The 14,339-nt window shown below is 48.3% G+C and overlaps 1 protein-coding gene across 1 annotated transcript in view; it reads left to right on the top strand.

The window, feature by feature from the left end:
- Positions 1–462: 462 nt before the first annotated feature.
- LOC135372086 (uncharacterized) overlaps positions 463–14,339 on the top strand; it is a 30,620-nt gene continuing 16,743 nt past the window's right edge. The window contains exons 1-3 of the mRNA XM_064605809.1: positions 463–504; positions 550–565; positions 692–828. Of these exons, the coding sequence (XP_064461879.1) occupies positions 463–504; positions 550–565; positions 692–828 (195 nt within the window). The remainder of the gene's footprint in view (positions 505–549; positions 566–691; positions 829–14,339) is intronic.

Here is a 14,339-nt window from a genome sequence, read left to right as displayed (position 1 = left end):
TAAGCTTACGAACGGACGTGCTATAAAGATACAGATGATTACGCCGTCAAAAAAACTGCTTTTCACACTGTTCCAGTGGAAACTGACGTTATGCACCGCTCGTACAAAGCGGTCGAGCGTCAATCAGTTTTAACGGACAACCACTCGTAATAACACATTTTTTTAACAGTGTAGGGTACTTGAAATAAATAAATAAAAGTATTGCACTGACGGCTATGGTGTCGCGAGAAACCAAAAATAAAAAAAAACACACGATGGCGATAAAGAATTACTTGACTGTGACGAATTGAAAAAGTGTGTAGATATTGGGATTTTTGAAAATGTATTTTTCCTTTTTTTATATAGGTTTTTGTTTTTCACACGTTGCGAATTCAATGCAATCGTTTCGTCACAGCTACAATGTGTCGACAAGATCGGGAACTCTCTTTCAGCACGTGTCACCCTGTCCAGCAGTGTTTCGCGATGTCGGGGAAAGCAAAATTCCGAGGCATATATCTGATTTTGGTGGGTGTGGGGGCTTGTGTAAGTAATACGTATATTGCTCTGTAGGATTGGGCTGGGTCAAGTAAGTAATGATCGACTTCACAGTGGGGACCGATGTCCCCGACGTATTGAATTATTATTAAATTAAATTATTACTATTATATCAAATTAGAATGAATGTTAATTATTGCACTTGATTGTAAAATAGGAAGCAGCGCCGCCGCAAAACCGCGAGCTGGAGCTCGAGTCGTGCTGGAGACTCTGGTCTGGTACGATGAAGAATTCAAGACAAAAGTGGAACAGACAGGAGACCTCGGGTCCTTCGTAAAATACATCATTAATTCGGTAAGTAATGATTATTCTTCGTGAATGAAAGCTAGATAGAGAGACGTTTTGTGTCTATGTAATTTCACATAACAACTCGGGTGCGTCTGCTGCTTCTGACTTTCTTATGCCATAAGAAATTTCTTGCCCGCATAAGTGGGTGCTGTGTCTTGTGGACAGCAACATGACCGAAACACGAAAGTATATAAGTACATATTTTTAGGAAAATCTTCCCGGGAACAGCACCGGAAAGGACCCCAATGTTGATGTTGATGAAGAAAAATACTAGGGATCGGGATACTGCCCCCATGACGACGACGTATGGCTAGTTAGCGTACGTTATGTGCTAGGCAGTCAACGACCTTCGTGGCGCATGTGGTGTTTTTGTGCAGCGGTGTGCACACTTACGTAATCCAATATGTCACGCCATCTGTGGCACTAAATAAAAGCTCTATGTCTACTTTGAGAAAGAAAGCAACCTCCCGTCGATGAACTTGTCCATAAAGTTAGCAAAAGACCGTACGCCAATCAGCAAGCATCCCCCGTGCTTGACGTCACGGCCAGTCCGCCTCGCAGGCGGGTCGTAGCAGCCGCTGTTCACGGCCACGGGTACTATCGAATATTTTCGCTATTTGAACGATTTTCAACTTCATATTTCACAGGGTGAATGCTTAGTACAGAGGAACAAATTGAAAACTGTCGTAGGCCTGTCAAATATCCTTTCATTGTGCCTTTAAGAGTGTTAGAACAAATTTTACTGATCAAGTATTAGTAAAGTAAAAACTATTCATTCGTCTTTTACAAACTGATGCATCACCACTCTGCACTGCGCTCGCAGTGAACGAGTGATGAATATGATTCCATCGTCAAACGCTGCGCGTATGCGGCGACTGCAGCCCACTGAGACTGAATATGAAATACCAGTCTGGCAAAAGGGCAATATTCCTCATTTTCCTATGACCACGGCCGCCCTCATGTCGTAAAAGTACAGTCATACAGTACCTCGCCTGCACGAGAGTAGCACGCAAGCGGCCACGCGAACGGAACTCGGAATTAAAAGCCACGCTATTCTGGAGCAGAAGGCGCGAACAGCGAGAGGACAGAAGAGGGCCAGGATGGTGCTGCACGTTCCAAATACGTCATCCAAACCGCTCTGAAATCGTCGGCGTTCTTGAAACAACGTGTAACCGTAACTAATAACTATACAGGGTGTTTCGCCCAACGTGATAAAGAATCGTATTCAATCTACTTCTCTGAACATTATGGGGTCGACGCAATTTATATCTCAGGAACTTTTGCCATTACACTCTAAGAAGAGAACTTCACCGCAAAGCGCGCTGTGTGCCAACCATTGCCACGGCCTCTCCGTAGGCCTCTTTGTGTTAATGTCATGCAGGGTATCCCAGAAAACGTGTCATTGAATTATAATAAAATAACTACGCCACCTAGAATCATGCGGTCAGCGGCATTTGTTTTTACTAGGCTTTTGCGACCTCCTGATGTGTCATGTCATATAACTTGAGTTTTATTATGTGAATTTTTACGAACTGAACTCGAAAATTTGCCAAGTAAAGGTCGGTTTTTTACCCCACGAATGTGAAGCGCGTGACGAATTTACTCAAGCCCATCATAATTGACACGGATATTGAAGAGATATCCCATCACAAAAAAAAAAAAAAAAAGTAGTCCAACATCATGCTTTTCGGGGCGCTCGGAGCATAGCGCTAAACGAGTTCTTACGTGTCTTCGTTGTCGGCCCGACGAAAGAAGGCTGCGAAACTCAGCCCACGCAGGGACACTAGAAAGAGATAAGATAGGCAGGCTTATCGCATCCTATTCTGCTGGAATCATGCTGCCCTCTCCCAATTTTAAGAACTGTTGCTTTTTCTGCTATCAGCCTGTGGACTGGGTTTAGCAACCTCCTTTCGTCGGACTGCACGAAGACGCTCAAAACGTCGTGGAGCGCTATGCGCTGGGGGCTCCGGAAAGCATGATGTTCGCTACTATTCTACTACTATCCGGAAAGCTACTATTTCCGATGGAATAGCTCCTCAATGTCCCTGTAGTTTATCATGAACGTGAGTAAATTGGGCACGCGCTTCGCATTGCCCTATTGAAAAATACTTCAGAAAATCTTACAAAAGAAATCTCTCAGACCGCTGCAGGAATTTCTATGAGGTTATGAGACTAGATCTTACAAAATTTCTCTCAGAGTTTCTTACAGGGATCGTGTAGGATTCCTGGGAGACTTTCCTACAGGATTTCTTAGAGGCAGGGAAAATACAGCTTTCTTACAGGGTGGCCTGTGAGGCTTTATCACAGGATTTCTTACAGGCCTCGAGGCCTCGAGGCCCGCAAGAAAGCCTGTGAGAAAGGGTAATGGGCCAACCTGCAAGAGACACCCTAAGAAAGCTGCACTGCCACATGAAAATTGAAGGATCCCAGACTTACTTGCTGAGAAGTATTGAGAGTAAGTCGCATGCCGTCACTGTAAGGAATGTTGCAGAACATGTGTGGCCCAGCCAATAAATTCAGAAAGGCATGACCCGACGCATTGTACACGTGCTTGAAATGTCCAATACGACGACCAAAAAATGTATTCCTGTGATTATGCCATGTTTATGTTTTGCACCTTGGGAACGCGTAGGCTTTCTTGCGTAAAAGCATCAACCAACTTTCTCGAGACGAGAATGGGTTACGAACACGAACTCGAATCCAACGCGTTAATTCCCGCTGCCTGCCGCTTCTTACGAGTTTAACCTAGAAGAAACAGCATTTCAAAAAGCACGGTTACAACAACATGTGTGTGCGTGAGAGATAGGCATAGGATAATGTAACATAACGTTTGCCCAAAACACAGTTGCTATAACCATCTCACTGCATTCTACCTTCCGATCCACAAAATACCTGCGAACAGGGGTAAAGACGCATAAAGAACGGGAATGCATAGCACGGACGATTATATGCCACACGCACACGTGCTATATACCTCTAAAGCGACGAAAATCCTGAATGTCAGGCGATATTTGCTTGAGATGCGTAGCTGCGTCCATGCGCTTCCTCGTTTCAAAGCAGCCTAAGTAACTTGCTGGTAGTTGGAATAAACGCCTCCACTAATGTACGATGGAAAGTCATAACAGGTTATATAATTAATAGTTTCAATAGGAACGACAAAGCGGAGCAACCATGACACTTCTACCTAAGAGGGATTATTCACAAACATACGAAATCGCACGAACTACTTTCCAACACGGACGACATATCACTCTCTGCGGCCCGTCAGTTCTTGCCTCATGTTCATCCGACAGGGAAATATCCTTCAAAATTTCTCTTAATACTAAAGAGAAGTTCGTGAGAAAGTCAGTCCTGTATAAATCACGCTGTTTTCTCATAGAAATCACAAGGCCAGACCCTAGATTATCCCACAGGATATGTTCTCATTGGTGTGCCTGTGAGGATACGTATACGAATCTGGATCCTCTGTAGGAAATTCTGAGAGAATGCTATGTTTCTATGAGATTTTCTGAAGTATTTTTTCAATAGGGTGGTGGGGTAAAAAAACGACATTTACTTGGCAAATTTTCGAGTTCAGTTCGCAATAATTAGCATAATAAAACTTAAGTTAGATAAAACTCACGTCATGAGGTGGCAAAAACCTAGCAAGAACAAATGCTGTTGACCGCGTGATTCTAGGTAGCATAGTTTTTTTTTTTAATTATAATTCAGTGACACGTTTTCTGGGACACCCTGTATATCCAATTTGACACAAAAAGGCGTACGAATCCCTCTGTCTTCGCATCAGAAGCGATAACCCCATCATTCGTGGCAATGTTTGGCGCACAGCGTGCTTCTCGGTGACGTTCTGTTTTTAGAGTGTACTTCTGAGCACTTTTATCACATTTTATTCGCGAGAAATTCGATTTTCCCGACTGACCTCCGAAATGTGCCAAGTCAACCTCATATTCCTTCTTTTTCTCTTTTTGACAGAAACAGGAAACGAATGTCGGATTTACCCCGCTGCATTCCAAAATACTTTTCTTGCTGCTTTGGTAATAGCTGAACTAAACATGCGAAAGCCGTCGTTTCGAAAGCCGCGGCTCTGTTGTCAGGTGCGTCGCGACCTCAGTTCTCGGTCAAGGTAATGCAAGGTGCTGCGGTCACCCTGTTTCCTTATCGCTCTTATTTGAGATAACTTTGCGTAGCAACCATGCTGCCGTTATCAGCAGAAGCCTGGAAAAGGAAAAGTGAGAGGAGAGGTACATGGACTCCTCGCATCGCTTCTTTCGGAGGCCTAAGCGCGGCCGCCAATTTGCGCGCTTCAAAATGACGGTTTTGACAATTGTAACAGAAGAGCAATTGGATTTAACATTATAGGGCTCAAAAACAAAAACATTTACAAATTTTAACACCACCACTGACGATAATTTGTCCTTGTTTCGTACGAAGCATGGAAGACACACCAGACCGCTGCACGGGCTTGGGCTTACCCGGAAAATTGAGCACGGCGGCGTAATACAGTCTTTTTGCGCGTGTGGGCAGGCTCGGGTTTGACTTTATGGGTCCGGGCCCGTGCATTTCCGGTCCTAGATCGAGCTCAGGCCTTTGTTACCCCACTGTCAGTTAGCCACGGTAAACTTTTAGAACCCGCTACACTAGGCCGGGCCAGGGAGCCCAGAAATTTATCGGCCTCGCTCTGGGTCCGCGCCGAGAAACCTACAAATCGGTCAGGCATGGACCCGTCAGGCTGGACTCGGGCGGGTACATCATAGGTAGGCAGGCTCGGGCAGGGCCTGGGCATAGTAATGGGGCCTGTGCAGCACAAAAGCCGCACACATCCGAGACGTAAAGGACAGGCATTTTCACCCCCAAGTGCGAAGAAAGAAACAACTACTTTATTTTATGATGATGAATGGGGAGTTTCATCGCTGATGGTGTTGTGGGGAATGAGATAATGAGCCCCTTCATAATAAGGATCGAAGTCTGATTGTGTCCAGAAAGGTCAAAAGAGCTTTGAGCGCGGAGCGTTGGTGGGCTGGATTCGGCCAGGGACCAAGCAATTTTGATAAGGACAAGGGGCGAGAGTCCAGCTGACTAACGACCCGGAGAGTGCGGCTCAGGAAGGTTGGTAGTGTGGAAGTGCGGAGAAGTGACAGCGATAGCTGTATACTTAATCTTCGAGTAATAGGGCGCTATGTTCTCACGGCTGCGTTCACTAGACATATGTATGGCGAATTCACGTGGTTATTTCGTGGCAACACGGCCTACACTCTAAACCAGGTAACGCATATGTAACGGTTAAGTACCGCTTGGCCAAGAGGTACATTTAAAAAAATGTACCTTTTAAATTTAAGAGGTACACGCGCCCTCACATGCGGTACATGCAACGGATAGCGCGCAGCGATTTAGGCCTACCCGTCGGGGTGGTACCCCTCCTCTACGATATACTAAAGGTCCCAGGAAGCTACGCCGTTACGATAAATATCACAAACAAATACCTTTATTCGAAAATTTCATCCATTTCAGGGGTGATGCTTCTCCATCGCGAGCGTGCATTGTCATGATGCACAAATGCAGAACACACGGTGCACAACGTATATGGATGAACGCTGACCACGGCATCTCTCCTTCACCATTGCAGCTGCTCCGTGGTCACGCTTCTTTATCTCTTCCACAGCTTTGGATTGCTGCTCTTCACCAACTTCCGTTTCTTCCGCAGGACGTAACACCAACCACAGGGTGATGATTGACCCACCCATTTACGACATCGCCTGGGCGTAACCTAGGAGAAAATACAATGTAAAAATCCAACAACCGAAATAGTTTGTCTGAAACATATGCCTACTTGCTTGTGTAATCCAGGTATAAAGTGCAATCTAGGCGTAAGCGCAAAGTTCGTTGTCTCCGCCCCTCAGTCGTTGTGTCCAGCCTGCCGGTGATCAGGACCACTGGGAATCAGAGCGAAGGTGAACGAAAATGCGTCATGCGGACGAATAATTACTTCATAGATATAATACGCACCTTAAATTGCTCCAATCTTGAGCGTCGGACGAGTTTCTTCAAAGACCGAGCAGACGCGTCCTCGCTTTCCGACGTTTCAAAACAAACTGAGATGCCAGCGGTTGCAAGAAACGCATTCTTCCCAAACGCGCGATCCCTCACGGTCAGGGGTTCTAGTTATTGCACTTTTTTGATGGAATGATAGTGCTGATCCATTACGGCACTGCTGCATAAGGGAATTTATTGACTGCTATTCGGAATCACACGAAATATTTTTGCAGCGCATGAAAATCGTGAGAAGGCGTTCGTACTTATGCGCCGGAAACACGCGGTACACATGAGGTACAACTGCTATAGACCGCGCTTGAAAGGTACCTAGCCGGTACGGATGGGTCTCGAAGCCCTTGTACAGCTTGAAATTCGCAGTGGCCGCGAACTGTACCTGCTGGTTGAGGACTGTACCTCATGTGTACCGCTTGGCCCAGGTGCGGGTCTTCTTTCATGCGGTACATATCGGGTGCCGGATTTAGAGTGTAGCACTCGGAAATTGCTGGTTCGGCGCTTGCGCTTGATCACGTGACCAGTGCCACCTGAACATGTGTGATAGGAATCTAGCGGCATTAGACGCTTGCGTTACCCTAGGGGCGTCACGGTCGCTCCTCTTCGCGTTCCTTCGTCTGATAACCCACGTGAACTTCGACGTGTGGGCCAATGAGGTCCGTCGCCACCCTCGCGATGCGGACGTAACGACACCGGATCGAGTTGGGCCACGGCCCACGGACCCTCGATCGCTCTGTCCGCTTCGCTTGGTACGGCCTGCCGGATGCTCCCGAGCGCCGATGACTGGAAAAGTTTGTATTTTCTCCCGCATTCTCTGTGAGAGCATTGACCAACGGGGGATGTCGGCGCGTGCTCGCACGCTTGTTTACCCTTGTGGTGTCCGGAAATAGATGCATTTACACTTCGTTTTCATCAAAATTATCGTTCTCTATGTGCGGCGTGAAGTCAGGAGATATAAATTCCCGAAGTCGATCAAACATTTACGGTGATTTCTGTGCACGACTTCTTGTAAGTGTCGCCGAAAGCTAGCGGCTTGCCAAGAGTCGTGCTAACGAATTCGTGTGCGCCAAGGCGGCTGGTTCCTCCTGCAGTATAACTGTATATGCGTGCCAGCTGTAACACTGAATGACCGTCATTGAAGTAGGCTCTAAACTACGATCCAGAGGCATCGTATCCCAGCTGATCTGCGCAGTGCACTTGGAGAAGATGAAAAACGCGAATGCGTATATATGCTACAATGTGTGAAACACCTCTGTAACAGCTGTGTGTGTCATCTGGTACCGTGTTAAGTTGCGCATACATTTCACAATGCACGTGAACACGACAAAATGTCTGTTATTTCCTCTTAATGCAATGAGAGACAGAAGCAACACGGAAACACACACAGATGCAAGCACCTGTAAGCATCAGAACGCAACCCGGTTTTACATGCAACATAATCATACATACGTCATTGTGTATGCTTGTGTATGTCGCAGATGTATATACAATACATGTACGAATATACAGGGAGTTTTTTTTTTTTTTTTTAGCTTTACCTAATTTTTTACAAAGTGGCTATGAGAGCTCCATATGTCAGTCTTGCAGTTGAGATCTACGACCAGGCGGATATCCTCTCGAAGAAAGTGTGCAGCTACAAGACGACTAATTGCCTAAAATTCATTACCTTTTTATTTAAGGGATTTCGGGCAAAAGCGAGATAGCAGATTGAGAAACTATCCTAGTTGCAAGCCATTTCACGTTTAACGATTCCTGAAATACGCACGTGCGTTAAAATGTCCATTCCCTAATTTTGATATGCAAATGAGCCGAAACCTCCTATTTCCTGTGAGAGCTAAGCTTTGGTGCAGTATGCCAACAGCATGGAGTTAGCCCTGGTGAGAGCACGCATTATTCTATTCGTTTGATTTGTTCACCTCGTGGTAGCCACTTACTGATTGCTCGATGTGTGGTCGGCTATCGTGGCAGTTGCGCCACTTGATCGCCCTGACCAATCCGCCGACAGGAAGCAGACTGAAGAGGTTAGGATCCCTGTCACGCTTTTTCTATTGTTCTCTCCCCGCATCGGCTGGCCGTAATAGAAGAGCAAAGAGGAGTGATCGAGGGACCGTGGTTGGGCAATCCTCTGCTCGGTCGCCTCGTGGCAGGGCGGCAAAATTGCTAGCTGGCAAATTCCTGGTGCTGGGAAGGCGCCACGTGAACATTCGAGACCTGGCAAAACTGGCGAAAACAGGCGGGATCTGGCGAAAAAAGTTCTCACGAAATGACCTCCCGAATTCGCTAATAGACTACTGTTTTCAAACTTGCCTGATTTAAAGAGCGACCAGAACAACGACAACTTTATTTTTGGCTTTGGGGAGTGGGGAGGTTCATCGCCACAGGCGATACTCTACCCTTCCCCTGTGCAAAGAGCGACAATACGCCTGTATGATCAGTAAAATATGTACTGCTGTCAGCTACTGATAATGACTGATTGCGAGACAAAGCCCTCGATCAGAACAAAAATCTCACTCTTTCCACGTTGCTGCGGTAAGGGCGGGGCCAAGAGTTCCGCAAACGTAAATTTCACCGAACCTACTTCGCCGAGCGAAAGATTTTCTGGGGTAAAATTTTGTAGAAATCTTGTGAAAAACCCGGTGATTTATACTGGAATAGTGTGCTATGCGATAGGCTTCGGAATTCACGCGGAAAAAATGCTACATTTGCTTGGCTAATTTTCGAGTTCCATTAACAAAATTCACTCAATTACTGTGTGACAAGGATGCAAACGGCCTCAATTATTGGCAGAAGTCTGTATGACTGTTGTGGAAACCTAAGTTCCCACAACTTCGGGGCGTCAGCCCGTCCGTTCCGCGTGCGAAGGAACCAGCAGCACAACCAGAAATTCAATGAAACAACATGGTTTTTCACTTTCTCTGCCACAACGTGTACCGCGCCAGGGCAAGCATCTCCCGGAAAAAAGGTCCCTTCCCCTGTCGCACCCTGCCTTTTCATCTTCTTTGAAACAACGCCCCTCTTGTCGGTGGCCAAGGTTGAGACACTTGCTGAAGCGCCATCCAGGGGCTTGTGTAGAAAGCTTCGTGGTGCTCGACCACACTCCTCCCCCCTTAGAGGGCCATCAGATCGTCGGTGATGTCGAGAATGGCGTCGTCGGGTACCGGAGGAACCGGTTGTGTTGTGGGCTGCCTGGCAGGTGCGGACTCCACCAGCAGTTCGGGACGAAGGCGACGTAATGTAGCGATGGCGGTGGCAACGTCGGACACTGTGCGGGTTGCTTCGAGGCGGGCTTGGTGCAGGGCGCCTCTGCGGTGGGTCCCCCTGTGCACCTCGGGCACTTGACATTGCGGACAGAGAATCCGCCTCTCCTCGGCGGTCAGAGGTTGGAGGGGGTCCGAGGGGTGCCTGTCTGTTAGTGTGAGACCCCTGAACGAGGCAGGAGTCCGTGACGGGTCTTCTCCCCGCAGCGGCCGGGGCTGGCTGCTCGAGCGGGACCGTGACGTCCATGCCACAGGCAGGCCATTGGCCACGACCGTCCAGGTGGCCACGGAGCGGTGTTGAAGTGAGGAGCGGGCTGTGCGGTCCGGGGGTCCAGAATTCCGTGATGGCTCTCCGCGTGAACGGGACCGGGAAACCGGGCTGTGTGGAGGTAGAGCAGAACGTGGCATTGAAACTGCGAGGGAGAAAGGGAAACGGTAAGAGGGCATCCCCAAGCCGTAAGCGCCGGAAGGGCACTCTCTAGGACAAACAGCGGAAAACTGTGCAACAGAAATCACACTAATAAAGCACTAAATCACAAGCACTATGCTTAGCGATGGAGATAGTGGCAGCTACGTGCGCCGCCTGCGGGGACGCAAGTCGTAGCGACTGGACGCAGGTCCGGGAACGGGATCCGGGTCTAGGTCTTGAGGAGGAAGCTGACCGTCTGCTTCTTCACCCTCGGGGTCTCGGAGGTGGTAACTCTTCAGGTCCGAGATATGTACTGGCCCAGTTTCTTCGCCCGTGTCACAACGACGAAGCCGGTAAGTGAGGCCGGAGGAGAACGCACTTACCTCGAAGGGGCCATCCTACCTATCTACGAGTGAAGCTATGAAGCCTCGTGACGCATTACTTAGCGGGTGAGTCCGTTGAAGGACGAGGTCACCGACGCTGTAGGTGAGGTTCCGACGTCCACGGTTGTACTGGCGAGCCTGGTCCAACCTTGCGACGTCCAGGTTCTCCCGAGCCGTCCGGGCTGCATCGTCCAGACGACTCCGGAGGTCCTCAGCAAACCTTGAATAAGGAGGCCGGGTAGCACCATCCCGGAGGCCCAGAGCATTCTCCACTGGAAAAGGGGCCTCTCGTCCCAAGTTCAGGAACGCCGGGGTGAATCCTGTAGACCTATTGACCGTCGTCCGTGTAGCGAACGCCAGTTCAGCCAGGCGAAGATCCCAATCACGGTGGTGCTGGCTAGTAAAAGCAACCAACATCATTTTCAGGTTCCGATTAACACGTTCGATAATGTTAGCCTGAGGGTGATACGGGGAAGTCTTCTTATGCTGAATGCCTAAGACAGCGCAAGAATCTGAGAACACCTTACTTGTAAAGTAGGTTGCGTTGTCGTTGATCAGCTGTGCGGGAAACCCGAACCGGCAAAAGGTGTCGAGTAGCTTTTCCCACACTCTCTAGGAAGTCAGTGTCCTGAGAGGAAACAGCTCAACCCATTTCATGAAATGATCAGTAACCACGAACAAATCCTGGTTACCTCTAGGACTACGGGGAAATGGTCCCATCACATCACAAGCAACCATCTCCCAGGGTCAATTGCTCTGAACAGGCTGTAAGCGCCCAGGGGGTAAACCACCACGAGGTTTTGCTCTCTGGCATACGGGACAAGTACGAACATACTTTGTTACATCCTGCCTCATTCCTGGCCATGTTGCAACACGACACAACTTTTCATAAGTTTTCCTGCCGCTGCTGTGACCTGCCAAGGCCGATTCATGAAAGTAACGTATGAAAGACTTACGCAACTTCCGTGGCACCACGACTCTGAACGGGGATGAGCCGTGGTCCTCATCCTCCTGGGGTATGTATCTGAACAGGATGCCATCCTCGCCCAGCAGATAGGAGTCGTGCCGTCCGTCAGTCGTTCCGGTGTCCGCCGAGTCTTGCTCAGCTATCCACTGCGACACCCGCTGACAAAGGCCGTCCGCTATCTGAGCGTCTGGGAGCTGCTCTCTGCTCACGACCGTGCCCCAAGACGAAGATACGTCTCGTGCCACCTGTGCTGCTGCCAGAAGTTGAAAAGGCGCCTTGGTGCCTTCCTCTTCCCCCTCCGGTAGAGGCGCGCGGGACAGCGCGTCTGCTACCACGTTCGTTGAGCCCCGCCTGTACTCAACGTTGAAGGAGTAGCCTTGTAGCATCAGGGCCCACCTGGCAAGTCGTCCAGACGGGTTATGGAGCCGCTGCAGCCAAGAAAGTGCCTGGTGCTTAGTCTGGACAGTGAAGATACTGCCGTCCAGGCAAAGGTCGAACTTCCTGAAAGCGAAGATTATCGCCAAGCACTCCTTTTCCGTCACGGAGTAGTTCCGTTCTGCCGGATTCAGCGTGCGACTTGCAAAAGCCACTGGACAAAGAGTAGCGTCATGCTCCTGCAAGAGAACTGCGCCAACACCATAATCGCTTGTATCTGTTTGCACAACAAATGGTTTGTTGAGGACGGGCAGATAAAGCCTAGCCGTATCAGCGATTGCTTGTGATAGAGCTCGAAATGATCTTTCCTGCTCTTCTCCCTAATTCCAGCGCGTGTCCTTGCGCAACAACTGGTTAAGCGGCTGCGCTAGCTCGGCAGAATTAGGAATGAATTGTCTGTAAAAACCAACCATACCTAGGAAGCGCTGCAAGGCTTTGACGTTACCGGGAACCGGAAACTCCGTGATCGCCTTTAGTTTGTCGTCGTTAGGACAGATGGTACCTCCGTCCACCACAAAGCCGAGAAGGCTGATCCTAGACGATGCCAGCTGCACCTTGCGGGGGTTGATTGTTATGCCCGCTTAATTCATCCTTGCAAGTACGATTGACAGGTGTTCCAAGTGTTCCTGAAAATTTCTAGAAAACACTACGACATCATCCATGTATGCCATTGCGAAATTGTACTTCGCATCTCCCAACACTGTATGCATCAACCGCTGGAAACTGGCGGGTGAATTGGACAGTCCGAAAGGCATGCATACAAATTCAAACAAACCTCTATGACACGTAAAGGCCGTTTTTGGGACATCCTCCGGGGCAACTTGGATTTGCAAAAATCCTCTACTACAATCAAGAGTTGAAAACACAGTTGCGTTGCCCAGGGAATACAAGACTGACTCAATGGACGGGAAGGGGTAAGAGTCCCTTACAGTTACTGCGTTAAGTCGACGGTAGTCGACGCATAACCTAGCCGATTGATAATTCCAGCGGAAATGCTTCACGATAATTATCAAATGGAGAACATGCTTCGCAATGTAAATTTTGAGGAAGAGAGCTGGAAGTGTCGGTACGATCTTGACGTAGCAGCAAGAACGAAGCGCGTTTTCAGGATGGCGGCTCGGCTATGTGTGACAGGCCCCTCTCGGCGGCGCCGCGAACGCTGAGGCGGCGCCGCTTTTTGAAACGCATGTGTGAATGAGCCTGACAACGCTATAGAATGAGAACGCTCTAGAACGCAAGAGGTGACAACGGTGTCTAGAATGACGTCATTCTAGACACGTGTAAAAGCTCCTAGCAATCATTGTCACCCCTTACTCCCGACGAAGTGGGACCTTCCGTCGCAACGTCGACGAATCCCCTTAACTTTCCATCCGTAAATGAACAACTTCCCCCATTTTTGCTGACTTTCTACACCTTCGTTGTCGAGCTGCCTGTAAGTTTTTTCAACTACCTATATATACAGGGTGTCCACGCTAAGTGTGAACAGATTTTTTAAAAATATATCAATCACTTTTTCCGAGATGAAATCAATTGCAATATAGCATATGCTGAAGGGCACTCCCTAGGGAGGCATTAACAGACTCCTAAGGCAATGCCTTAATTAAATTTCAATAATTAACTGTTTAATTATAAAAGCTACGAAGTTGCTCCAATGAGAACATCTGATCTCTTCGGTCACCAGATACCAAAGCCGTTTTCAGAATCCATTCGATAGATCTCCGCAAAAAATTCGTAAAGGAACGCCATTTTTTTTCTTTATTTTATTTATTGCGCATCTCTAGAGACGCGTCTTTCCTTCGCCCCCAATATGAGAGGATGGAAGAGCACACTATCGCCTCTTGCGTCCTGGAAAAAGATTAAAAGAAAACAGAAAATGCAGCCCAAGATAAGGGCAGTCGCGATAGAGTCACCCGATAGATTTGTTTTTGTTTTGTTTCCGCAAGTTAAAGCTAATCTTCGACGCATGAGGCAGCACTGTGCTCTTCCACTCTCTCACACTGGGGGTAAAGGAAAGCCGCTTCCTC

Source organism: Ornithodoros turicata, unplaced genomic scaffold (assembly GCF_037126465.1).
Source record: "Ornithodoros turicata isolate Travis unplaced genomic scaffold, ASM3712646v1 Chromosome13, whole genome shotgun sequence".
Lineage (NCBI taxonomy): Eukaryota > Metazoa > Arthropoda > Arachnida > Ixodida > Argasidae > Ornithodoros > Ornithodoros turicata.
Note: the sequence above shows the minus strand (reverse complement) of the source record. Positions and strands in the feature narration are given on the sequence as shown.